The sequence below is a fragment of the Ranitomeya variabilis genome, chromosome 1 (assembly GCF_051348905.1).
Source record: "Ranitomeya variabilis isolate aRanVar5 chromosome 1, aRanVar5.hap1, whole genome shotgun sequence".
Classification (NCBI taxonomy): domain Eukaryota; kingdom Metazoa; phylum Chordata; class Amphibia; order Anura; family Dendrobatidae; genus Ranitomeya; species Ranitomeya variabilis.
This window is the reverse complement of record NC_135232.1, coordinates 332,827,126-332,853,382: the sequence shown is the minus strand read 5'-3', so window position 1 is coordinate 332,853,382 and position 26,257 is coordinate 332,827,126. Positions and strand designations below refer to the sequence as shown.

The window sequence follows — 26,257 nt, the reverse complement described above, 5'->3', positions numbered from 1 at the left end:
CCATTAGAATGAGTTGGAAGAGCACCTTACTAGCACCCGAATCACCCCCTTCGATCACTCATCACAATATTCCACATGGAGATATATACGTCCGAGAAGTCTGACTGATAGGAATAGCACGCTGCATTACTCCAGTGAGCACCCAAGAAAAATGATTGAGTCATACCATGGAGCCAGCTCCTTAGAGTTAGAATGGTGGTTTCTTGTGATACACCAGTTGATCAATGTTTGGAAGAAATGTGTAATAGATTCCTAGTTAGAAGTTATCATACAGATAGACTTGTGAAATACAAAACAGCGAGCTTTAGACATGCCCCGAAGTGAGCTATTGGGTCCCAGAAAACCTATCAGAGAGAATAAACCTATACCGCTTGTTACAACGTATAGTGGCTTGACCAGGATTACGGATATTGTCAGGAAGCATTGGCCGCTCTTGGGTAAGGGCAGGGCCAGACTGGCCATCTGGCAAATGCTAGAAGGGCCTGTCTGGTCGTGGGCCTCCTTGTCTGCTACGTTGTTAACAGAATCTGTGTTCTCAAGACATCCATACTGTTAAGAGTTGTAACGGAGCACAAAGTCGCTGACTCCGTTACTTACCCCAGCAGGCCACGGGCATCATTAGAAATATTGGTTTTGTAGAAAATCTTCCTTTTCTCCATCCAGGGTAATATTAGTAATATATCCCATCTGGTTCGTCGGGATGAGGACAAAATGGGCCTGTGTGATTTCAAATGCCAGAGCTGAATTTCAGCCCCAGTCCGTACCTGGGTAAGGGTCACATGAATGTTGAGGAGTTCTAGATACCACCACTCTTTTCATTTAGGAGTCAGAATTTAAAGGATGAATTGGTTAATCCTGATATTGGCAGGTCCAAAATGGACTTAAAATTAACCTTGAGCTGTCCAAGTTTAGGGAATTTCCCCTGCCTTGGATGTGCCTGTTGTGGCAAGATGCTCAAGGGTTATTTTTTCCATCTGCAATCTGGGAAAAAATATATTATTCATAAGTGTTATACTTGTACAAGTAGTTTTGTGGTTTACACGATATGTTGTCCATGTGGTCTCCTCTATGTAGGGGAGACCACCATGGAAATAAGAGCGAGGATTAGTAAACACAAGAGTACAATTAGAACTGCATTTTAAAGAGATAAGACACATGGTTACCTAGCTACGCCTTAGAATTATAGACGATGTCCCTCCAATGAGGGGGTGATAGAATTGCTCTATTGAAGAAAAAGGAACTGAAATTGATTTTTGAATTAGAAACATTGAGACCTAAAAGGTATGCACATTGAGTACAACCCACAGGGTTGTTTGTTTAAATAGTGATTTGAGATGAGCTGATGATTAGTGATGAGCGAGTATACTCGTTGCTCAAGTTTTTCCGAGCATGCTCGGGTGGTCTGAGTATTTGTTAGTGCTCGGAGATTTAGTTTTTGTCAAAGCAGCTGCATGATTTACGGCTGCTATCCAGAGAGAGTAAATGTGAGTGTTGCCTGGATGCTATGGAATCCCCACATGTATTCAAGCTGTCTAGCAGCCGCAAATCATGCAGCTGCGTCAACAAAAACTAAATCTCTGAGCACGCCAAAATACTCGGAGACTACCCAAGCAACGAGTATACTCGATCATCACTAGTGATATTTGTTTATATGATGATTCTCCGAATTCCTTTTCTATGCATTGTTTTTAACCCCTTTACCCCCAAGGGTTGTTTGCACGTTAATGACCGGGCCAATTTTTACAATTCTGACCACTGTCCCTTTATGAGGTTATAACTCTGGAACGCTTCAACGGATCCTGGTGATTCTGACATTGTTTTCTCGTGACATATTGTACTTCATTATAGTGGTAATATTTCTTTGATATTACCTGCATTTGTGAAAAAAAACGGAAATTTGGCGAAAATTTTGAAAATTTTGCAATTTTCCAACTTTGAATTTCTATACAATTAAATCACAGAGATATGTCACACAAAATACTTAATAAGTAACATTTCCCACATATCTACTTTACATCAGCACAATTTTGGAACCAAAATTGTTTTTTGTTAGGGAGTTATAAGGGTTAACAGTTGACCGGCAATTTCTCATTTTTACAACACCATTTTTTTTTTTTAGGGACCACATCTCGTTTGAAGTCATTTTGAGGGGTCTATATGATGGAAAATACCCAAGTGTGACACCATTCTAAAAACTGCACCCCTCAAGGTGCTCAAAACCACATTCAAGAAGTTTATTAACCCTTCAGGTGTTTCACAGGAATTTTTGGAATGTTTAAATAAAAATGAACATTTAACTTTTTTACACAAAAAAATTATTTCAGCTCCAATTTGTTCTATTTTACAAAGGGTAACAGGAGAAAATGGACCCCAAAAGTTGTACAATTTGTCCTGAGTACACCGATACCCCATATGTGAGGGTAAACCACTGTTTGGGAGCATGGCAGAGCTCAGAAGCAAAGGAGCGCCATTTGACTTTTCAATGCAAAAATTGACTGGAATTCAGATGGGACGCCATGTTGCGTTTGGAGAGCCCCTGATGTGACTAAACATTGAAACCCCACACAAGTTACACCATTTTGGAAAGTAGAACCCCTAAGGAACTTATCTAAATGTGTGGTGAGCACTTTGACCCATTAAGTGCTTCACAGAAGTTTATAATGCAGAGCCGTAAAATTAAAAAATCATATTTTTTCACAAAAATGATCTTTTCGCCAATTTTTTATTTTCCCAAGGGTAAGAGAAGAAATTGGACCCCAAAAGTTGTTGTCCAATTTGTCCTGAGTACGCTGATACCCCATATGTGGGGGGAACCACCGTTTGGGCGCATGGGAGAGCTCGGAAGGGAAGGAGCGCCATTTGGAATGCAGACTTAGATGGATTGGTCTGCAGGCGTCACGTTGCATTTGCAGAGCCCCTAATGTACCTAAACTGTAGAAACCCCCCACAAGTGACCCCATATTGGAAACTAGACCCCCCAAGGAACTTATCTAGATGTGTTGTGAGAACTTTGAACCCCCAAGTGTTTCACTAGTTTATAACGCAGAGCCGTGAAAATAAAAAAAATATATATATTTTTACACAAAAATTATTTTTTAGCCCCAGTTTTGTATTTTCCCAAGAGTAACAGGAGAAATTGGACCCCAAAAGTTGTTGTCCAATGTGTCCTGAGTACGCTGATACCCCATATGTTGGTGTAAACCCGTTTGTGCGCACGGGAGAGCTCAGAAGGGAAGGAGCACTGTTTTACTTTTTCAACGCAGAATTGGCTGGAATTGAGATTGGACGCAATGTCGCATTTGGAGAGCCCCTGATGTGCTTAAGCAGTGGAAACCCCCCAATTATAACTGAAACCCTAATCCAAACACACCCCTAACCCTAATCTAAACTGTAACCCTAACCACACCCCTAACCCTGACACACCCCCTAACCCTAATCCCAACCCTATTTCCAAGTGTAAATGTAATCCAAACCCTAACTTTAGCCCCAACCCTAACCGTAGCCCTAACCCTAGCCCCAACCCTAGCCATAACCCTAATGGGAAAATGGAAATACAATTTTTTTAATTTTTCATAACTAAGGGGGTGATGAAGGGGGGGGGGGTTGATTTACTATTTATAGTGGGTTTTCTAGCGGATTTTTATGATTGGCAGCCGTCACACACTATAAGACGCTTTTTATTGCAAAAAATTTTTTTTGCGTTACCACATTTTGAGTGCTATAATTTTTCCATATTTTGGTCCACAGACTCATGTGAGGTTTTGTTTTTTGCGGGACGAGTTGACGTTTTTATTGGTAACATGTTCGGGCACGTGACATTTTTTGATCGCTTTTATTCAGATTTTTGTGAGGCAGAATGACCAAAAAACCAGCTATTAATGAATTTCTTTGGGGGGGGGGCGCATATACCGTTCCGCGTTTGGTAAAATGGATAAAGCAGTTTTATTCTTCGGGTCAGTACGATTACAGCATTACCTCATTTATATCATTTTTTTTATGTTTTGGCGCTTTTATACGATAAAAACTATTTTATAGAAAAAATAATTATTTTGGCATCGCTTTATTCTGAGGACTATAACTTTATTTTTTCGCTGATGATGCTGTATGGCGACTCGTTGTTTGCGGGACAAGATGACGTTTTCAGCGGTACCATGGTTATTTATTTACGTCTTTTTGATCACATGTTATTCCACTTTTTGTTCGGTGGTATGATAAAGCGTTGTTTTTTGCCTTTTTTTTACGGTGTTCACTGAAGGTGTTAGGCTGCTTTCACACTAGCGTCGGTACGGGGCCGTCGCGCTGCGTCGGCCCGACACATACTGTGCAAGCGCCGCACAACGGGGGCAGCGGATGCTGTTTTTCCACGCATCCGCTGCCCCATTGTGAGGTGCGGGGAGGTGGAAATGGCGGACCGTCGGCACAAAAAAAGTTACATGTAACGTTTCTTGCGGCCGGCGGTCCGCCACAACACGACGCAACTGTCGCACAACGGTTGCGACGTGTGTCAATACGTCGCAATGCGTCGCTAATGTTAATCTATGGGGAAAAAACGCATCCTGCAGACGACTTTGCAGGATGCGTTTTTTCCCCAAAACGACGCATTGCGACGTATGCAAAAAAACGCTAGTGTGAAAGTAGCCTTAACTAGTGGGACAGTTTTATAGGTCGGGTCATTACGGACGCGGCGATACTAAATATGTGTACTTTTATTGGTTTTTATTTTTATTTAGCTAAAGGAATGTATTTATTGGAACAATATTTTTTATTTATTATTTAGTTAGGAATTTTTTATTTTTTTTTAACATTTTTATTTCGCCCCAGGGGGGACATCACAGTAAAGTGACAGATCACTGATCTGACACTTTGCTGTGCATTGTGTCAGATCGGCGATCAAACAGCACAGCAGGGAGGCTTCCCGGGGCCTGCTCTGAGCAGGTGCTGTGAAGCCACCTCCCTGCAGGACCTGGATGCAGCCTCGCGGCCATTTTGGATCCGGGGACTGCAGGGAGGAGACGCTCGGTACAAGGTGAGCACATTGCCTTGTACAAATCGTCGCAGGGAGCCCCCTCCCTGCGCAATGCTTCCCTATACAGCCGGCACACTGCGATCATGTTTGATCGCAGTGTGCCGGGGGTTAATGTGCCGGGGGAGGTCCGTGACCGCTCCTGGCACATAGTACCGGATATCAGCTGCGATAGTCAGCTGACACCCGGCCGTGATCGGCCGCGCTCCCCCCGTGAGCGCGGCCGATCGCGCTGGACATACTATTCCGTCCTTGGGAAGTAGGGCCCACCCCACATGGACGGAATAGTACGTCCAATGACAGAAAGGGGTTAATATACGTTTTAATCTACCACAGATCTTTCATCTGATGATTGAGTTGGACTATGGGTGATACAAATTGACATATGATCATTGATCCCTTTGTCCTTCCCCTATCCCCCATTATATTCACATTCAGGTATGGCCCTTTAAGAGATATTTGCATAGATATTACTTTGTTCTCTGAGGTAATTAGATCACAATTTTGTACTGATATTTTAGTCAGTTGTATGTTGAGATAGTTGTTTTGCTATTTAAATGGGATATATTGCACAAGCTAGAACATATTTGGATACCCTGTTTTGCAAGTTATAATAGGTTTATTGTAATGACCTGTATTGTATATTTATTTACTTCATGAGGGATTATCCAATATGTTCTGGCTTTTTTTGTATAGAATATGCTATGGATGGATTATGAAAACCTGAATTGGACTATTGTATCCCTTTATTATACTCTATACTAGCTATTGAACCCGTTCTACGCCCGGGTGGCGAGCATTTATATTGGTATATGGTCTCCTTCCTGGTATGTGCTGCTCCCATCTTGCTCTCCCATCCTGTCATGTGCTGCTCCATCCTGCGCCCCCATCCTGTCATGTGCTGCTCCATCCTGCATCCCCATCCAGTCATGTGCTCCCATCCTGCGCTCCGATCCTGTCATGTGCGGCTCCATCCTGCGCCCCGATCCTGTCATGTGCTGCTCCATCCTGCGTCCCCATCCTGTCATGTGCTGTTCCATCCTGCGCCCCCATCCTATCATGTGCTGCTCCATCCTGCGTCCCCATCCTGTCATGTGCTCCCATCCTGCGCGCTGAGTGCGGGCGGCTGTGCTCAGTGCGGGCGGCTGTGCTCAGTGCGGGCGGCTGTGCGTGGCGGTGCCGAGTGCGGGCGGCTGCGGTGAGTGCGGGCGGCTGTGCGTGGCGGTGGTGAGTGCGGGCGGCTGTGCGTGGCGGTGGTGAGTGCGGGCGGCTGTGCGTGGCGGTGGTGAGTGCGGGCGGCTGTGCGTGGCGGTGGTGAGTGCGGGCGGCTGTGCTGGGCGCCGAGTGCAGGCGGGGACACCGGCGCGCTGGGGGGGTCAGGTGCCGGAGTCGCCGCTAGCTCAGGCCCCCGGCACTTGCTATATTTACCTGTCTCCCGTTCCACTGCTGCGCGCCTCTCCATCTTCCGGGTCCTCTGCCTGTGACGGTTCAGAGGGCGGCGCGCATTAAGCGCGTCATCGCGCCCTCTGAACCATTCAGTTCAGAGGGCGCGATGACGCGTTAATGCGCGCCGCCCTCTGACTGAACAGTCGCAAGCGGAGGATGGAGCAGCGCGCATCACTGGAACGGGGACAGGTAAATATTGCATACTCACCCTCGTCCCTGCTTCTCCGTTGGAGATCGCGGTGTGCGTTCAGTGCTTACGCATACCGCGATCTCCTGGGAACGTCACTCTGTGGGGTCCAGACTGCGCCGGCGCTTGCGCAGTCTATAAAGGCTTCGGACAGTGACGCTCCCAGCGTTATATTATAGATTGTTTCGATTCTTATCTGTGTGATATGCTAGTGTTAGTTGTTTCTAACACATGCTGATAGGTTCCTAGGTCATTATGGGTCCCCTGTTTGATTAGAACCCGGTTGGGGATAAGGAAACCGGTTGTTACTTACCGGTAATAGGATTTTACAGAGTCCACGACAGCACCCACTACGAGAGAGGGGATCCGCCCACCATCAGGACAGGAACCTACAGGTTAAAAAGGGGCAGTCCCCCTCACCTCCCCAGTTTGTGTTACAGAGTACAAGGGATACCACCAATGAATTAGTACATGATAATTCCCTAAACAACACTAAATACCCTCACCTCTACAGAGTGAAATCTGATAAGCACACCCTCCAAAGAGTGCAGGAAACCACGGGGGGGGGGGGGGGGGGGGGGGGGGGTGAATTTGTAAAATCCTATTACCAGGAAGTAACAGCCGGTTTTCCTATCGCCACGACAGCACCCACAAGAGACTTTCAGAGACTATTTAACTGGGAGGAACTACAGCACTAAGTACTGAACGCCCAAAGTTTAGGCTGGAGTTGGCTGATAAAAAAAGGTGGAAGGAGATGACCAGGTTGCTGCCTTACATATCATATCAATGGGAACATCAGCCTTCTCTGCCCAGGATGAGGCTATAGCTCGAGTGGAATGGGTCTTGATGCCTTTTGGTGGTGTTTCCCCTTTGGCGGAATAGGCAAGACATATCTCATCCCTGGTCCATCTAGCGATAGAACCTTTTGTGACACTTGAGCCTTTCTTTTGAGTCTGGAAAGAAACAAACAGAGCCCTACTCTGCCTCCAGCTTTGTGTCCTATTTATATACTCTAATATTGCTCTTTTAACATCTAGAGTGATATTTCTGCTCTTCTGCCGTTATTGGATTATCCTAAAAGGATGATAAATATATCTCTTGACTCCTATGAAACTTAGAAGCTACCTTTGGTAAGTATGCTGGGTCTGGTTTCAAAACTTTTTTTTATCCTGAAAGACTATTAGATAGGGAGGATCCACTGATAACGCTTGGACATCACTAACCAGTCTAGCAGAAGTTAAGGCTAACAAAAGAGCTGTCTTTAGGGTTAAAATCTTAATTGAGGCAGAATCTAAAGGCTCGAAAGGGGGTTGTGTTAACGCATCTAACACCAAGTTTAGATCCCATGGTGGTAATCTAGTAATATGAACTGGTTTACTATGCTCAGTAGCTTTAATAAACCTAGAAACCCATCTATTTCCCGCCACATTGCTGTTATATAGGGCTCCTAAAGCTGACACTTGAACCCTAAGAGTATTAACTGCCAAACCCAATTCCCGGCCTTTCTGCAAGAATTCCAGAATAGCCGGAATTGGAACATGGTCTATCAGAGGATGCTGATGAAAAGGGAGAAATTTTTTCCAAACCTTAGAATAAATTTTTGTAGTAACCTCCTTTCGGCTATTTAAAGTAGATATTAAGACTTCTGAAAATCCTCTCCATTTTAGTAACTCCCTCTCAAGTTCCACGCCGTCAAATGAAGACTCTCCATATTGGGATAATGAAATGGACCTTGAGAAAGGAGCCCCGGACTCATAGGTAACACCCAAGGATCGGTTACTGACATCGCTTTGAGTAGAGAAAACCATGGTCTCCTGGGCCAGAAAGGTGCAATTAGAATTACTCTCGATTTCTCCTCCCTGATCTTCCTGAGAACTAGAGGAATCAAGCACATTGGGGGAAACGCATATGCTAGGGGAAAATCCCAACGGACTTGAATTGAGTCTACTATGCATGGTCTGTCTGCTACCTGAAGCGATGCAAACTTCCTGACCTGTCAGTTTCTCCTTGTCGCAAACAGATTTATAACTGGTAATCCCCAGAGCCTGACTGTTTGAATATTTGCCGTTCCAGAGACCATTCCCCCTGGCGTAGGCAATGTCGGCTGATATAAAAGGGGAGCTCAATGTGGAAGCAGACTATGTGAACTGCTGACAGGGAAAGGACGTGAGCTTCGGCTAAAGTGAGCATCTCTGCCGTGGTGGACATTAGAGATTGTGATTTTGTCCCCCCTGATGGTTGATATAGGCCACTACTGTCATATTGTCGGTCTGCACTTGTACATGTGAACCCCGCATGGACGGTAGCAAGTGAAGGAGCGCATATCTGACTGCTGCAAGTTCTTTCAGGTTTGAGGAACTTTGGGATTCTACAACTGACCATCGCCCTTGGGCCAGAACATCCCCCATGTGAGCTCCCCAACCAAATGGGCTGGCATCGGTCGTGACTACGATGTCCGGTGTGATTCCCCATTGAACCCCCTTTGACAAATGGTACATGTCCAGCCACCACTTTAGGTCGTAGAGAGTAACAGTCGACAGCCTGAGTTTTCCACTTAGGCGACTTTGAAGCTTTCTTTCTGCCTCGAGGATCTCGGCTTGCAATACATGAGTATGGGATTGAGCCCACTGAACAGCCGGTAAAGATGCCGTCAATGACCCCAGGAGGGACATTGCGTCTCTTAATGTTAGAACTGGATCTTTTCTCACTGCTTTGACTTTATGAATAATCCTTTGTTTCTTGTCTTCTGGCAGAAAACAAGACTGATCCTTTGAGTTTAGAAGAATACCGAGGAAAACTTGACACGTTGAGGGTTCCAGTTTTGATTTTTTTAGGTTGATCAACCAACCAAGGTCCTGCAGAGATATTATACAATTTAAGCAGGCCTTACATTGAACAAACGAATTTCCAACCATCAAGAAATCGTCCACGTAGGGCACAACAAGGGTATACCTTTCTCTGACATGGGCCATTACTACCGCAATTATCTTAGTAAATACCCTCGGGGCCATGGACAGGCCAAAGGGCATTGCTGCAAACTGAAAATGCCTAACCTGATCGTTTAGCTGCACCTCCATCCTGAGGAACTGTTGGTGATCTCTGTAAATGGGTAGATAGTATGCATCTTTTAGATCCAGCACAGACATGTAACACCTAGGAAATAGAAGTTTAGTTGTCGACTTAATGGACTCCATCTTAAAGGCACGATATTGTAGAAATTTATTTAATTTCCGCAGATTTATGATGGTCCTAAAGGATCCATCAGGCTTGGAAATCAAAAATAGAGCGTAAAACCCTTCCCTTTCTTGATCTTTTGGAACTTCTACAATAACTTGCTTTTTTCTCAACTGCTGAATTTCTATTTCTAGGGCCTGCTGTTGGTCCAAAGAATCAAGGGTAGTCAATAATGACTGAGGTATTCTCTGAAACTCCAATTTGAACCCTGAAGCAACTATGCCTAAAGGTACCTTCACACGAAACGACGCTGCAGCGATAGCGACAACGATGCCGATCGCTGCAGCGTCGCTGTTTGATCGCTGGAGAGCTGTCACACAGACCGCTCTACAGCGACCAACGATGCCGAGGTCCCTGGGTAACCAGGGTAAACATCGGGTTGCTAAGCGCAGGGCCGCGCTTAGCAACCCGATGTTTACCCTGGTTACCAGCGTAAAATGTAAAAAAACCAAACAGTACATACTTACATTCGCGTCCCCCGGCATCCGCTTCCTGCACTGACTGACTGACTGAGCGCCGGCAGTAGCAGGGCACAGCGATGACGTCACCGCTGTGCTGTGCTTTCACTTTGCGGCGCTCAGTCAGTGTGGGAAGCAGACGGCGGGGGATGCGAATGTAAGTATGTAGTGTTTGTTTTTTTTACATTTTACACTGGTAACCAGGGTAAACATCGGGTTACTAAGCGCGGCCCTGCGCTTAGTAACCCAATGTTTACCCTGGTTGCCAGTGTAAAATATCGCTGGTATCGTTGCTTTTGCTGTCAAACACAACGATACACGGCGATCGGACGACCAAATAAAGTTCTGAACTTTATTCAGCGACCAGCGACATCACAGCAGGATCCTGATCGCTGCTGCGTGTCAAACTAAACGATATCGCTAGCCAGGACGCTGCAACGTCACGGATCGCTAGCGATATCGTTACAAAGTCGTTTCGTGTGAAGGTACCTTAAGATCCAGCTACTAGATGTTATCTTGGTCCATTGGTTAAATAAATATTTTAATCTACCCCCTACTGGTAGATCAGTCTTTATCTATAGCTGCGTCTTGATGATGAAGAGCCCCCAAAGTATGCACCTTTTTTCTTTTGCTCTGCTGGTTCCCAATCTCAGTCTGGATGAGACCTCCGGAAAGGCATTAGTCTTCTGAAGGCATTTCTGAAAGTAGGATTAAATACCATAGGAAATCCCTTTTTCCTATCCTCTGCCTGCGCAAGGTTATCATCCAACACAGGGCCAAATAGGTACTCACCCCTGCATGGAATGGTATACAATTGTGCTCTAGCCTAAGCGCCACCTTTCCAGGTTTTTAGCCAGAGTGCTCGCCGGGCAGCATTCGAAAGACCTGCGGATCTGGCTGCTAATTTCAAAGAGTCAATTGATGCATCCGCCAAGTATGCCACCCCTTCACAGATCTGAGAATCTAGCAGTTTATCCCTAGGAATTTTAGCTTTAAGCTGGTCCTCCAGCTGACTTACCCGGTCCATAATAGATCTGGCAGTACAGGTGCTTGCAATTGCAGGCTTAAAAGCTCCAGATGACGATTCCCAAACCTTCTTTAGGAACATGTCTGCTTTTCTATCAGATGGGTCCTTAAGAAGGCCTACATCTTCTAGTGGTAGAATGGCTGGCCTTGATGTAGAGGCCACAGCTGCATCCACTTTGGGGACTTTTACCCACTGAGACAAAAGTTCATCATCAAAGGGGTATCTACTTTTTGCGGATGATGGTAAAAACCCCTTATCCTGTTTATCCCATTCACATCTAACAAGATCTTTAACTGTGTCCACCACCAGGAAAGATCTACGATTTTTCTGACATAACCCTGCAAACACAATATCCTGTGTAGATCCAAGTTCTTTATTATCTGCGACCCCCATGGTCGTGCGAACTGCCTTAACTAATGTATCCATATTCTCTACAGAAAAGCATGGCCTTCCCTCCTCATCCGAGGATGATGAGTCTGAACATTCACCCTCCTGTAGAGATGGACTGGAATCAGACAATAGGTCCATATTAGATTTTTCATGCTGTCTGGTTTTAAGGGAACATTTGATTTCTTCCCTGATGACCGCTCTGAAGTCCGATGTACGGAATTTCTTCCCTGATGACCGCTCTGAAGTCCGATGTACGGAGGGGAGCTTCTTCCTCTAAAGTACGGCAAATACACGTCTGACACAGCTTTTTAACATAACTGTCTGGCAAGGGTACTGTGCATAAAGCACACTGCTTGTGTTTGGTTTTTGCTGTCTTTTTAACCTATAACAAAGCACAAGAAAACGGAACAAATCAGTTACTAGGTGTAGATCACACACTCACCAAAGGCTGATCAAAGGAGTACCGGTTCCGGAGAATTGCCACGGGACGCTGGGGTGTTTGAACTCTACCGCCCCCGTTCCACAGCACTATCGCTCTTTCTGTGCTGCTCGGGCACCTCCCCCTGAAGGTGCTCTGCGTCCCCCACAGAGGACATCTTGCCGCACACTGCTCACCTGCTGCGGCTCCGTTTTAAGAAAATTGCCGCGCCTCCTCAGAAGTACTGAAGCCACTTCCGGGTCACGAGCGCTTGTATTCCTGGATGTGCGCTTTGTAGCGCCGCGCTCACGCGACCCAGAGCGGCATTCCCCGGCCCCTGGGATCGCGACATCCTTCTGCCCAGACGAGGGGGGTCTGCGAGCAGTACACCCCCAATACCGCTTCCAGTGCCCCCGTCTCTGCCATTCCCACAGAGACCGTGCAGAGGCTGATGGACCTGGGTAAGTTTCTTCAACCTGTAGGGTCCCGAGCCAGACAGGAACCCAAACTAGAGATGCGAGGGCGACCGCCCCTTTTTAACCTGTAGGTTCCTGTCCTGATGGTGGGCGGATCCCCTCTCGTAGTGGGTGCTGTCGTGGCGATAGGAAAATGTTAATTTTTGAAAGAGTGTAGAAAATTTGTCTGGAATTGGGAGTTACATTTTCCAGACTGTTAACCCAAGGTAGCCCCGTTAGGCCATGTTGATTGCTATGTAGTTAACGTTATCGATATTTATCCAATGTATGATGAGCCCACAGTGACCTGCTCAAAGGAGCCCATCTTGTATCCAGAGGAAGACGCCGCAGGATGTGCAGAACGGGACACCCGCCGATTGGCTTGAAGAAATTGTGGAGTAGCGATCACCATGACAAAGGGAATGCTTCACTTTGGTTGGAGTTTTATTTTGCTAATACATTACGGACTTCTCAGATGTATATCTCCATGTGGAATACTGTGATGAGTGATCGAAGGGGGCGATTTGGGTGCTTGTAAGGTGCTCTTCCAACTCATTCTAATGAGGCGTTTTAAAACATGATTTGTGATTTATATGTATAATTGTATTTGTACGTCTATCATTGGTGGTTGTTAATTAAGGGGTGATATTTACACTTTATGTGGGGTTATTGTGCAATGTGTATTGAGCTTGATAAAGATCTCTTTTGATCGAAAGGTCGCAACCGGAATAAAAGTGTTGCAAATTCACCAACTTGTGAGGCGCTGTCCTTATCTAGAATTTCTACGTTTGCACAAAAACTTCAAAATTTATGAAGTTGCAACTAATGAAACCCCCAAACACCACCACACAAAAACTGTGAACATAATACTTTGAAAAGGGCTCAAATTAAAAAACTAATGCGTAAATTAAAAACAAAGGCATAAAAGCAATAGTGAATTGGGCTCTAAGAGCTTCTCTTCTAAACCATTCAGACTATGCAATTTTTCACCAAAATAAACCTTTCACTTTTGTTGTAGAGAATATGCAACATCCAGTGGGAAGAAAGTAATAGAATTTATTGCATATTTACATTACTTTTCATGGTTTTCTCTCGTCAAGTTTATACAGTACAAAAATCCAACGATCAATGGCTGCATATTTCTTATCCATGTGGTGATATAATTCATATAAACGCCAATGTATTACTATGCTGTGCATATAAAACGTTGCATTTACCCATTTCTTAGCAGGCTCTTCGCTACCTGCGGGGAAGACTTCCTTCAAGATTAAACCCAAACACCTTGTATGTCTTTAGAAGTCACATTTGTCTTGGTGCAAGACTCAAAGCCTTAAACTCCTTGCATGTAAAAGGGAACCATACCGATGCATATAAATAGGGCACTTCATTAGTTTCAATCAAAAGCAACCAAAGCTGTGCTCTCAATTCCTTATATTAAAACCTTTTATCAATCTCATTTTCAATAGCGTTATTTACAATATAAAACAAAGAATGTGCATCAATATAAAATCATTATGGTAGAAATCAATAATTTAGACCGGGTTCACTATCTGTTTTTTTTTTTTGTTTTTTTTTTAATATGCTGCCGCCACCACATGCCATCCTATAATATATACTCTATTTTAACATAGAAAGCCAGTAGTGAGCAACTTGCCAGATTTCAGTGTGAAATTTAGATGTATTAGACAAGTTTTCATTTTGCACCTATCAGGTAAACTCCATAGGAAAAAAAACTTTATACAAACCTAAAATATTTTAGCAGCCTTAAACCCAGTGGTCAATTATTCAGCCACGTGGGTGCATAAGCCACCAATATTCATTGAATTAGGTGTGTGAGGGTATTTTATGAATCACCACATATCAAAATGTATGACAAGACGCAAATACAGTAACAGACCAGCAACCTAATCAACCAATACTACAAGTTTGTCTCATTAGTAAATACATTCGTAATATTGGGTGATTAAGGAGAGAATAAACCAAATAGAAAGGATTTTCATACAGGTCAGGACACATTAACTGTGCTAACACAACGCAATAAATCATCTATTATACATTGCAAGTGGTGTCTCAGACAGGTAAAAGACATCGGAGATATAAAACTAATGTAGATTTTTATTTTCTGATAATCCACTTCATTTATAATAAAAAATAAAAGGAACACAATTAAAAAAAAAAAAAATTAGGTAAGATGCCACATGTGGCAAAAAGAAGGATAAAGTAACCGACTGCCTGACATTGTGAGAGGCACAAGGTTACCAGAGGGAGGAGCCTCATTGCACAAACTTTTCGGAGAGTCCAATGATGGGGGAAAATGACAATCTGAATGACTCTTCAGAAAGTAGAAAGCTAAAGAATATGGAAAAGAAATGTTCGAGGAGAGAAACAGACAAGGTTCTGATGGGAGTTTGAATACAGGGAGACAGTATTATGAATACATTAGCAGGATGCAGTCTCCTTGCCTGAGTGTTTCTTACAAAAGAAACATTATGCTTGTGAAGGGGCCTGGTGAATAATGCTCCTTTCAACACCTGCACAGTTCTAAAACCTGTACCACCACCTGCCCTGGACAGGGGTATAGCAGCTGGGGGAGACACATTACACTAGGGCTGGGCGATTATTCAGTTTTTTTCTTAAGCACTATTCAGATTTTGGTCAGGGCGAGTTGAAACTACAGCGGTGCGCGGAGGGGACCATGGAGTGACCTAGTAAATCTAAAAGGGTTGCCGAGGCTAGGGAAGGAAGAGGTTTATAGAGCGAGGAGGCGCCATGATGTACGATTCTGTAGTCATGCATGCAGTCCTCCTGCAGAGGCTCAGAGCTACGGCTGTTTGTACTTTGACCGGGTCAGAGCATCATTGTTGATTGTTGCGTGATTCAAGCTGCTGCAACTCACACCGAGCCTCAGCAGAACTTCCGCAAACATGACAATGCAGTCTCCTACACAGGAACCTGGCTAAATCACCTATTATATACAGGATAATGTGTGAGCGCTACGTATTACACTATGAACATCAGATTTTATATCAGTACATGATGTACTATAGGCACAGGTAAAATATTACTATTATACGGTGACTGCAGATGCAATGTTCACATAATCTTGAATATCGTGTAACATCTGATGTTCTGAAGTCATAGTATATCACGTACTCCATGTAATATAGTATTTGCACAAACAGAGGATACATGTGTGCGTTACTAGTCACATACTTACTATGGCCAGTATTCTCCGAGTAGTCACGCTGCATGGCTACAGAGGCAAGCAGCGCATGTGCAGTATACAGATTTAGACAAAGCCAATATTCTCACACTGCACATGCACTGGTTGCTGCCAAAGCTGCATTATATTTACGTACGCCAGCCACATTATCACAAGTCTGTTCTTCAGAATGTATTAGGAAGTTCTGTGCAAGTGATTCTCTAGTGTGTATTAAAAAAAAATAAAAAAGGTGATCGGCAATTTTAGTCCTTTATGATAAAAAAAATTTTTAATTTCAGGAAGAAAAAAAAAAAAAAAAAAATCGCCCAGCCCCATTTCAGATTACAGTCAACGTCGTCCTCCCCTATCTCTCACTGGCGTACTCCTGCTGCGACTCCTGCTGTGTCTTTTAGGATCTCTACGTTCCCGCTCACGAGGGTGTTCTCTGCTGTGCGCTCTCCTTTTTTCTCTCTCCGCTTCCCGTGCTCGCTCTCTGCTTTTCTCTGCCTCTTTTCCCCTTTCCTTTGCTCGCTCTTTTCTTTCTTCCTCTTCTTGCTCTTCCTTTTCCTTACGCCGCTTCTCTCTCTCCTTTGTTCGTTCGGCCCTGTCTGCTAGTTTCTTTACAATCTACAAGAAGAATTGGACGTGAGTTTAAAATAGACTAAGGTTCCATTTTTAAAGATTTGCATACCTCATACCTGATCATCTGTGAGGGGCAGCCAATATATACAAGGGGCAGCTTTGGTTTTGTGGAACAGGTCATCCAAAAGTTTAGCTGGAGGTTCTTCTTGAACTTTCTCTGTAAATGGAAAATTAATTTTAGTTCTTTTGTAGAGAGCAGCTTCTCGCCTTACCAAACATGTTTAAGTACATAAAGTATTACACTGGTAGATACCTTTCTTTTCATTCTTTTTTTCTTTGGACTTGGCATGCTCTTTACGGCGCCTGTCTCTGGAACGTGACCTGGGACCCTCCCGAATTTTATCTCTGTCCCATTCTCGTTCTGATCGAGTTCGTTCCCTCCTCTCCATCTCACGTTCTCTTTCAGCCCACTGTTCTCGAACACCCCTCTCATGTTCTCTGTGTTCACCTCGTAAGAGAGGACCATGTGTGTGAGAGTGAGAATGTTGGTGGTGGGGCTCCTCTGGTTTTGGTTCCAGTGGTCTCTCTGGAAGAAGACCTCTGTGGAAGTCCAACTAAAAGAAATGACAATAATAACTAGAAGTTATTAAGAGCGGACAGCGCAAAACATTGTGATTAATCATCACTTCAGAACAAACATATACAGCTCTAGAAGTTTTACCTCATCTTGTTCTGCATAGTCTGCAGACAAGAATTTGGGATTGGATTGTGGCCATCTCACTCCATGAAGAGAGTTCCTGGTAGTAACCGCTTCTTCTACTGTAGAATACTGGAAACAAGCGACAAATTTAGAAACAAGGACTACAAATGCCACAAAGACTTACAGTGTTGCCTAAATATCAGGTACACAGAATAAAATGTAAAGCTTACGAATAGCGATGAGTGAACGTGCTCAGATAAGATGTTATCCGAGCATGCTCGGGTGCTAGTGTCTTCGGCGTGCTCGGAAACTATGTTCAAGTCCCCGCTGCTTCATGTCTCACGGCTGTTCGACAACCACAACACATGCAGGGATTGCCTATTTGTTAGGCAATTCCTGCAAGTGTTGTGGCTGTTCAACAGCCGTGAGACATGCAGACACGGGCATTTGAACATATTTGAGCACGCCAAAGAAACTTCGCACACGAGTGTACTCGGATCACACCTTATCGTTCGCTCATCACTACTTACAAACGCCAACAAAAACAAAACCTAACTGAAGAGGAATGCATACAAGCAATAACTAAGAAAGAGGATAACAGCATAGATCCATCATTAACTTCAATATAGGCCATACTTTGTGGGATTGCATCACTAACACACTCGGCACTTCACCATCTATGTATTATAACCCCTATACTGTGCCAAAAATGAAAAACTTTAGCATACGAAAAGGAAAACCATTACGTGTTGTACTAAGTGCTTGTATTCCACGACATCTCTTCTAACCCGGTGCTATACCTGTCATTCCAGCAAAATAGTCATGAATTGACAGCTTCACATTACCAGGTCACTTGGAAGAGGGGCGTGTCCATATACATTTGGATAAGGTCAGCACTGATTGGCTAGTGTCTGACTGTAGGGACACACCCCAACTGGTGACAGCAAATTGTCAATCTACTATATAATTGTCTAAGGGCTCTTCCGTCTTTCTGCCTGTCCTTCTGTCTGTCACGGAAATCCCAAGTCGCTGATTCAGCGACGAGCACAGTCCGGCGGCAAAATGGCCGCTCCTTACTCCCCGCAGTCAGTGCCCGCTCCATACTCCTGCCGCGGTGTAACGCACTCCGTTAACGCTGCTATTAACCACGTGTGACCAACTTTTTACTATTGATGCTGCCTATGCAGCATCAATAGTAAAAAGATCTAATGTTAAAAATAATAAATAAAAAATAGTTATATACTCACCGTCCGTCGGCCCCTCGGATCCAGAACAGGCCTTACCCGCTTCCTCGCGACGCTCCGATGACCGCTCCATGCATTGAGATCTCGCGAGATGATGACGTAGCGGTCTGACGAATCCGCTACGTCATCATCTCGCGGGACCGGAGCGCGCGAGAAGCATCGGTAAACGCTTCGCCTGGATCCGGGGGCCAACGGAAGGCGATTATAACACTTATTTTAATTTTTTTTTTTTTAACAGAGATATGATGCCCACAGTGCTGTATACCGCGTGGGCTGTGCTGTATACCGCGTGGGCTGTGCTGTATACCGCGTGGGCTGGGCTGTATACCGCGTGGGCTGGGCTGTATACCGCGTGGGCTGGGCTGTATACCGCGTGGGCTGGGCTGTATACCGCGTGGGGTGTTATATACTACGTGGCTGGCCACGAACAATCAGCGACAGGCGCAGTCCTGAAAGAAGCATCAGCGACAGGCGGGGGCCCAGAAGAAGCTAAGGGCGAAACGCGCGACAGGGGAACGCCGAACTACCCGGTATTGCATGATTCACAGCCTCCATAGACCCACGTGTCATAGTGGTAAGATAAATAGGCATTTTTTGGATCAGCGCTCGTATGTTAATGCAATGTATTGTTTATTCCCTGGGTGGACACTGCAGAATGATTAATTTATAATTGCATGCATTAGGAGGATCTGGCCACATTTAGTGCCTTACAGCACTTACTAAATAGTGAGAATTTTGATTTTCCTTTCTTGCTGTATCATGGTGGCATATATTCCTAAAATAAGGATTTAGGGTATTGTTCTGGCTCCCCGAGTATCTCTTTGTATCATATGTTCCATACCTGTTTCTCTCTTTTTTTTTTTTTTTGGCAATAAACACTAATTTTATTGGTATCCTATGGTTCTCTTCATTGGACTCAGGGGTTAATTCAACTGAGTTTCCCATTTGTTGTTTCATATGCTAGGAAGTGCCATATAGTAATTTGGGACATTTTGTTGAATTATTATTGTAATAAAACAATTGTAGTTTTTCAGTTGGAGCAACACTGGAAAAATGTTTCAATAACATGCAAAACATAGTAGGTACCCACAAAATGTTATCAATAAAAAGGACAACTCAATGTAAAAAAAAAACAAAAACAATCCTTACCCAGCACCATTGTTGGAAAAATAAAATTGTTATGGATCTATACAAGTTTGGGATTGCAGTTATCGTACTGAACTGATACTGTAATAAAAGAAAATGGCGCAATTTCGCTCTTTCCGCCGCACTTGCAATTTTTCCCTTACATTATATGGTAAAATGAATTAAGCATAAATTTTCCCAAAATAGGTGTTAAAGATTAGCTGAGAAAAAATATAAAAATTGTACCAATTCAGAGTAACTTATTGAAGCAAGAAAAATTGGGGAATATTAGACCAGGAGTATAGCTAAAAGAATAATTTACCCAAGTGGGATTGCACACTGAGCTAGTGTAAGAAATTATATATTAAGCACCATAAACAATCCATATAGGAACCACAACTGCATCAGCGTACCATATAGTCCCATAAGAGGTCAGACTTAAATAAGATGGAACCCTGAAAATGCATTATAGCACCTCTTTGAATTGCCGCTGCTGCGTGATGTGCAATTTAGCAAAGAGAAATTAAAGTGCATGTGCAAGCGCTATAACTCGCATAGTATAGGTAAGATGAGCCCCGGCCTACCGCCTCAACGTGCGTTTCGCCGGTCTTGATCAGGAGGCGTTGGCTATAATCGCACGTGTGCCAGTATATGTAGTAGGTTTAGCCAATTAGAAGTGTCTGCTATTTAGTGATGTTGGTCGGGGCGGCGCATGATGGTAAGATGAATGGAGTTTTTCAAAACTACACGTGGTCAGGTGTTTGGTGGACGAGCACTTTTTTCACTGAATATTTATTCTCATACGTCGTATTTCCTCTGACTTTTTGTGGGTTCATTTTCTAATTTGTAATTATTCACTTTGAATATAAAACAAACATGCCATTCCGTGTTCTGCACCAATAATTTTTGGATTCCTACTGTGGCTCACCCACCAATTATAACCTTTGTTTGCATGGCTGGAATGGAGTTGTTGGGTTTTAATGCTAATATTTATTTCTGAATAGAAGATATTTTTTGATAATGTATTATCTTGACATCTCCCTATTTCTGTTTCGGTTAAATAAAAAAAAACCAAACAAACAACAAAAAAAAAACTCCACTCATTTATTTGGTGCATTATGGACCAAATTAATTAAGACGTTCTAGGCAGTTTTCTGGTATAGCACACAAATATGTCAGAAAAGTTTTGCAGAACTGAGAAGTTTTGGCATCCTAACGTTAACCTGAAGTGTACTGCAGTAGATCTCTGCCAGAGTCGTACAGCTCTTAATTTAGTGGCGTGCTCCTCTTAATGAATTAGGAGTATCTTACTCCAGCAACCCGTTCAGTAAGATTGGCTTTTACAACGCCGGTCTTTATGAATCAGGCCTTGTGTTAATTTAAAGATTGTGCAGTCCTCAGCTTTACCCAACAATGTTACGGTTTAATGACCACTGTATATAGCTACTTAAGCACTCCGCTACTCAGCTTTTGATGCCATATGGTCATGCTATACTGTATCGCAGGTGGGTTGGGGGGGAGATAAAGACTAAGAAAAACAAAATTATGAGTGCAATATATTGGCCCAAGCTTACCGTAACATAACAATGAGATTTAATCTTGTCTATCCAGAAATGATCTTCTACAATAGTACCGGTACGTGAAAGCAATTCTTTAAGTTGCCCCAAAGTGAAGGGTCGGACCTGTAGGGGAAATTTGCATATTAGATTTCTGATTGCGTCGTATGGGTAACAAAATGACGATATGCCGTACTGCACAACTTACACTCCGGTAACTTAGTGTTATGGAAGGTTTTCCCTAACTCAGCATGGAGTGCTGTCCCAATTAATGGGTGTCTGTGTGCTGCTCCTAATAACCTTGAAAACTTACCAGATTGCAAATATGTACAATACAGCTTGGCTTTCGTCGAGGAGGTGACGGCTGCTGAGATGCAGTGCGCACTGGATCGTCAATTGTTATAGAAACACCCGTCTTTTGTTGACTGATCGATCGCCTCAATAAAGTGTCTCCTAGCGTCACTGTTAAAGGGTGGAAAAATGAAAAATGAAGGAGGGGAGAAACAAGAACAAAAACCCTGCAACATTTTTCTTTCAAGATGACAGGAAAACGCTACCACTCCGTCAGTGAATATTTTCCTTGAGAATTATTAAAACTTACCTCGGACTTCTGCTTGTGCTGGGCTTTCTGGCAATGGCTTCTTTACTTCCTGTTCACTGGAGGGAGGGGATGGCGCTCTCTCCACTGGAACGAGCTCCGGTTCAGTACTAGGTGCTTCCTCGGTCTGATTTGGATAGGTCACCTCATCTTCTTCCTGCCCGTTTTCTTGAACCTCAGCAGGCACAACCTGGCCATACAAGGAAGCATGTTAAAATCTGAACATAACTGTTAAACCTACATTGCCACCCATCACAGTGATGATGCAGAACAATATGCAGACAGCATGCTTTAGAGCACAGAAGAACTTTGCAGACTGATGAATGTTTCACATATAACTATATGATTATTCTGGGCTTTCCAGCCAAGTGATTGGTCCTAACCAGCCACTGACAGCTACCTCTGTATGCACTTATACAGGTCGGCTGCCAATCACTGACCGGGCCAACCACTGTGCTGAAAAGCCTAGAATATGAAGGGATGTGAATGAGTAAAGCTCACATTACAAGGACTCTGTACCCATACAACTATATATCAGATCCCCCAGGTCTAAACCATGCTACCTGCAGATTGGACACCATTTTTAAGGTGACCTGTTCCCTTTAGCAAGACTTTGGAGGAACTGGATTGTCTACCTGTGTAACTGTCCTGCAAATTTTCAGCCCTTTGTCATGGGAGTTGTCATCTCCATTTCGTTCACTTTCATCTTCAGAAATACGGGCATCCTCAGCATGGAGATCCACCACTGCTTCTTGCTTGATATCTTTTATCTCTGGGATTAAACTCTGAAAGGATAATGAAAATGTGAAAAGTGTAGAGTTCGGTACATAAAATCCAGAGTTTCATTTCAGACACTAAACAGCGACTGCTCAGATGTAGGCAACACATATTTTAATATATATATATATATATATATATATATATATATATATATATATATATATATATATATATATATATATATATATATATATATATATATATATATATTCTCCAAGTTATTATGCAAATTGCATTTAAGTGTCAAAGATTTAATTGTTTTTCAAATAAACTCATGGATGGTATTGTGTTTCAGGGCTCAATGGTTCACTGAAATCAGTCTTAAACGCATGTGATAATTAGATTTCCATGTGATTCTAATTAAAGGAGAAACACTTAAAAATTATGTTCCACATTGTTAAGCAGGCCACAGGTTTCAAGCAATATGGGAAATAAAAAGGATCTTTCTGCTTCCGAAAAGCATCAAATAGTGCAATGCCTTGGTCAAGGGATGAAACGTTAGATAATTCCCGAAAACTTAAGCGTGATCATCGTACGGTTAAGAGACTTGTGGCCGATTCTGAGCACAGACGTGTTCGTGCTGATAAAGGCATAATGAGGAAGGTTTCTGCCAGGAAAGTTCATCGGATTAAGAGAGCAGCATTACAAAGGAGCAAACAGATATTTGAAGCTGCCGGAGCCTCTAGAGTCCCTCAAATCTCAAAGTGTAGGATCCTTCAAAGGCTTGCTGTGGTGCATAAACCTATTTGGCCACCCCTAAACAGTGTTCACAAGCAGAAACGGTTGCAGTGGGCCCAGACATACATAAAGACTAATTTTTAAACAGTCTTGTTTACTGATGAGTGTCTAGCAACCCTGGATGGTCCAGATGGATGGAGTAGTGGATGGTTGGTGGATGGCCACCATGTCCCAACAAGGCTGCGACGTCAGCAAGGAGGTGGAGGAGTCATGTTTCGGGCCAGAATCATGGGGAAACAGCTGGTAGGGCCCTTTAAAAGGTTCCTGAAGGTGTGAAAATGACCTCTGCAAAGAAAACGGTAATTAAGCCTACCGATAATTGTATTTCCAGGAATCCATCCTGACAGCACCATGGAGGTCGTCCTTCTTATCCATAGTGGGACAGGAAACCACGAGAGTTTAAAAGGACCCCCCCCCCCCCTTCCACCTTTCAGTGATTTTCCAAAGTAACACATCTGGATGGATGCAAAAAGAGAATTTTATTTTGAACATAATTTTTATACAAATGTTACTTCACATAAGTATACAACGTATTTGTAATAGGGAGGGAACTAATAGTGCTGTCAGGATGGATTCCTGGAAATACAACTACCGGTAGGATTAATTACTGTTTTCCAGGTCACCACCATGGAGAAGTACCAAAGGAGATTTTGGTCCTAGGGTGGGACTAATGCCTGAAGCACCTTCCTGCCAAAAGCTAGCTGAGAAGAGACTACATCTAGCTTGTAATGTTTAGAGAAGGTACTGAGGCTAGACCAAGATGCAGCTCTGCAGATCTGATCTGCCGAAGCCCCCCCTTTCTCCACCCATGAAGCCGCCATAGCCCTGGATGAATGAGCTTTAAGATTGTCTGGGGTATCCCTACCCTGTGCCTGATAAGCCAGACTAATGGTGGACCTAATCCATCTCGCAATGGTGGATTTTGATGCCTTTTTTCCCTTATTAGGACCCCCATAAAGGACAAAGATTACTATCCTGTCTCCAGGCCCTAGTTGCTTCTAAATACTTAAGTACAGTTTCCCTAACATCCAGGTTATGGAAAAAATTTTTTTTATTATTTCTGGGAAACTGGCAAAATGATGGAAGCACTACTTCCTGATTTATATTTGAAGTCGAGACCACTTTAGGAAGAAAACCTGGATCAAGTCTTAAAACCAACCCATCGTCGAAAATCTGTAGATAGGGATTTTGGGTGGACAGGGCCTTAAGTTCCCCCAGTCTTTTTGCCGATGTAATGGCCACTAGGAAGACTGTCTTGAGGGAAAGATTAGCGATGTCCATCTCTTTTGTTATATCAAATGGATCCTTACACAATTCGTTAAGGACCAGGTTAAGATCCCAAGGTGGGACTGATTTCCTAATTAAGGGTCTCAACCTTTGAACCGCTCTGGAAAACCGAGCTATCCAAGGGTGGGAAGCTAGGGTAGAATCATAAAATACACTTAGGGCTGCCACCTGGACCCTCAGAGTACTTGGTTTAAGACCTTTTTTGAATCCCTAATGCAAAAAATCAAGAATCTTAGGAATGTCAGGGTGGTCAACATCGACTGTTGTGTTTCCACAAAAACTGCTGAATTTTTTCCATATCTTTAGATAGATTGCAGAGGTTACCGGCTTCCTACTTGCTTGAAGTATGGAGATGACTCCTTCCGAGAGCCCTTTTGCTCTTAGGATCTGGCGTTCAGGATCCAAGCTGCTAATTGGAAGCTTCCTGGGTTCTGATGAAGAATCGGACCCTGGAAGAGTAGATCTTCCCTTTCCGGAAGGAGATAGGGTTCCTCTACCGACAACTTCCTCAGCAAAGGGAACCGGCTTCTTTTGGACCAGGAAGGAACCACCAAAATAACCTGAGCTCTGTCCTCACATATCTTCCTGAGGACTCTCGGTATTAATGCAAGAGGGGGGAAAGCATATAACAGACCCCTGCTCCATGATTGAGAGAGAGAGCATCTACTCCCGCAGGTCTTTTGAGGGTTCAGCGAATAAAAGGTTCTGACCTTCGCATTTCGTCTGGTCGCGAAGAAGTCCACTGTCGGTGTTCCCCAGCGTTGACATTCTGTGAAAACTTCGCAGTTCAGTTCCCACTCCGTTGCCAATAGTTTTTCTCTGCTCAGAAAATCTGCAACTTGGTTCCTCGAATGTTCCAAATGTACTGCAGAAATTGAGAGCACAGACTTCTCCGCCCATCTGAAGGTCTGATCCGCCAAATGTTTAAGTTTTGGATGTCTTGGACCACCCTGGTGGCGAAGAAAAGCTACCGTCGTGTTGTCTGAGAAAATCTTTAGATGTTTGTTCCTTAGCAGGGCCTGCGCCGAACAGATGACCTTCCAAACTGCATTTAGTTCTCTGTGATTTGAGGAATTCTTGCTGTCTGTTGAATTCCACTGCCCCTGGTAGTATCTTCCAAGGAACTGACCGCCCCAACCTAGTTGGCTTACAGCTGGAGACTGGATCCATGGGACGCCCCTTTGTAGGTTTCTTGGAATAGTCCACCAGTGTAGGGACTGCTTGACCAGATAGGATAGGTGGAACGCCTTGTCCAGTGAGGTCTGTCTTCTGTCCCAAGAAGCGAGAACTGCTCTCTGTAACCGACGGGAATGAAACTGGCTCCAGCTGACACACGGGATTGCAGGCTGTCATCAATCCCAGTATCTTCATCGCATCCCTGATAGAGATTTGACGCCTCGAAAATTTGCAAATCCTTATTATTAGGTCGGACCGCTTCTTGTCTGGAAGAAAAGATTTCCTTACATTTGAGTCCAGGATAACGCCTAGGAATTTTATCCTTGGCTTGGGTGTGAGGTCTGACTTTGACCAGTTTATCACCCAACCTAGTTTTTGCAGTGTGGAAATCACCAACTGACAGTCGATTTTGAGCTGCCCCAGAGTCTTCCACTATTAGAAAGTCGTCTAAATAGGGTATTATCGTGATGTCTCGTTTTCTTAGATAAGACACTACTTCTACGACAAGTTTTGTAAACTCTGGGCGCTGTAGCCAGACCAAATGGGAGGCAACGAAACTGAAAAAGAAAGATCCTTCCTTCCATTTCTACCGCAAACCTGAGGTATTTTTGATGATCTGGAAAGATTGGTA

The 26,257-nt window shown here is 43.8% G+C and overlaps 1 protein-coding gene across 11 annotated transcripts in view; it reads right to left on the bottom strand.

Annotated features, from left to right (window-relative positions):
* Positions 1-14,052: 14,052 nt before the first annotated feature.
* Positions 14,053-26,257, bottom strand: part of ACIN1 (apoptotic chromatin condensation inducer 1) — a 151,384-nt gene continuing 139,179 nt past the window's right edge. For 7 of the 11 annotated variants that reach the window (XM_077298863.1, XM_077298872.1, XM_077298878.1 and 4 more), the window contains 8 exons: positions 22,281-22,430; positions 21,649-21,835; positions 21,361-21,509; positions 21,066-21,173; positions 17,144-17,251; positions 16,736-17,036; positions 16,539-16,639; positions 14,053-16,467 (listed from right to left, as the gene is read on the bottom strand). In XM_077298863.1, the coding sequence (XP_077154978.1) occupies positions 16,189-16,467; positions 16,539-16,639; positions 16,736-17,036; positions 17,144-17,251; positions 21,066-21,173; positions 21,361-21,509; positions 21,649-21,835; positions 22,281-22,430 (1,383 nt within the window). In that variant the 3' untranslated portion in view covers positions 14,053-16,188. Of the gene's footprint in view, positions 16,468-16,538; positions 16,640-16,735; positions 17,037-17,143; positions 17,252-21,065; positions 21,174-21,360; positions 21,510-21,648; positions 21,836-22,280; positions 22,431-26,257 lie in introns of those variants that run through there. The other 4 variants (XR_013224159.1, XR_013224161.1, XR_013224162.1 and 1 more) reach the window with 1 other exon arrangement.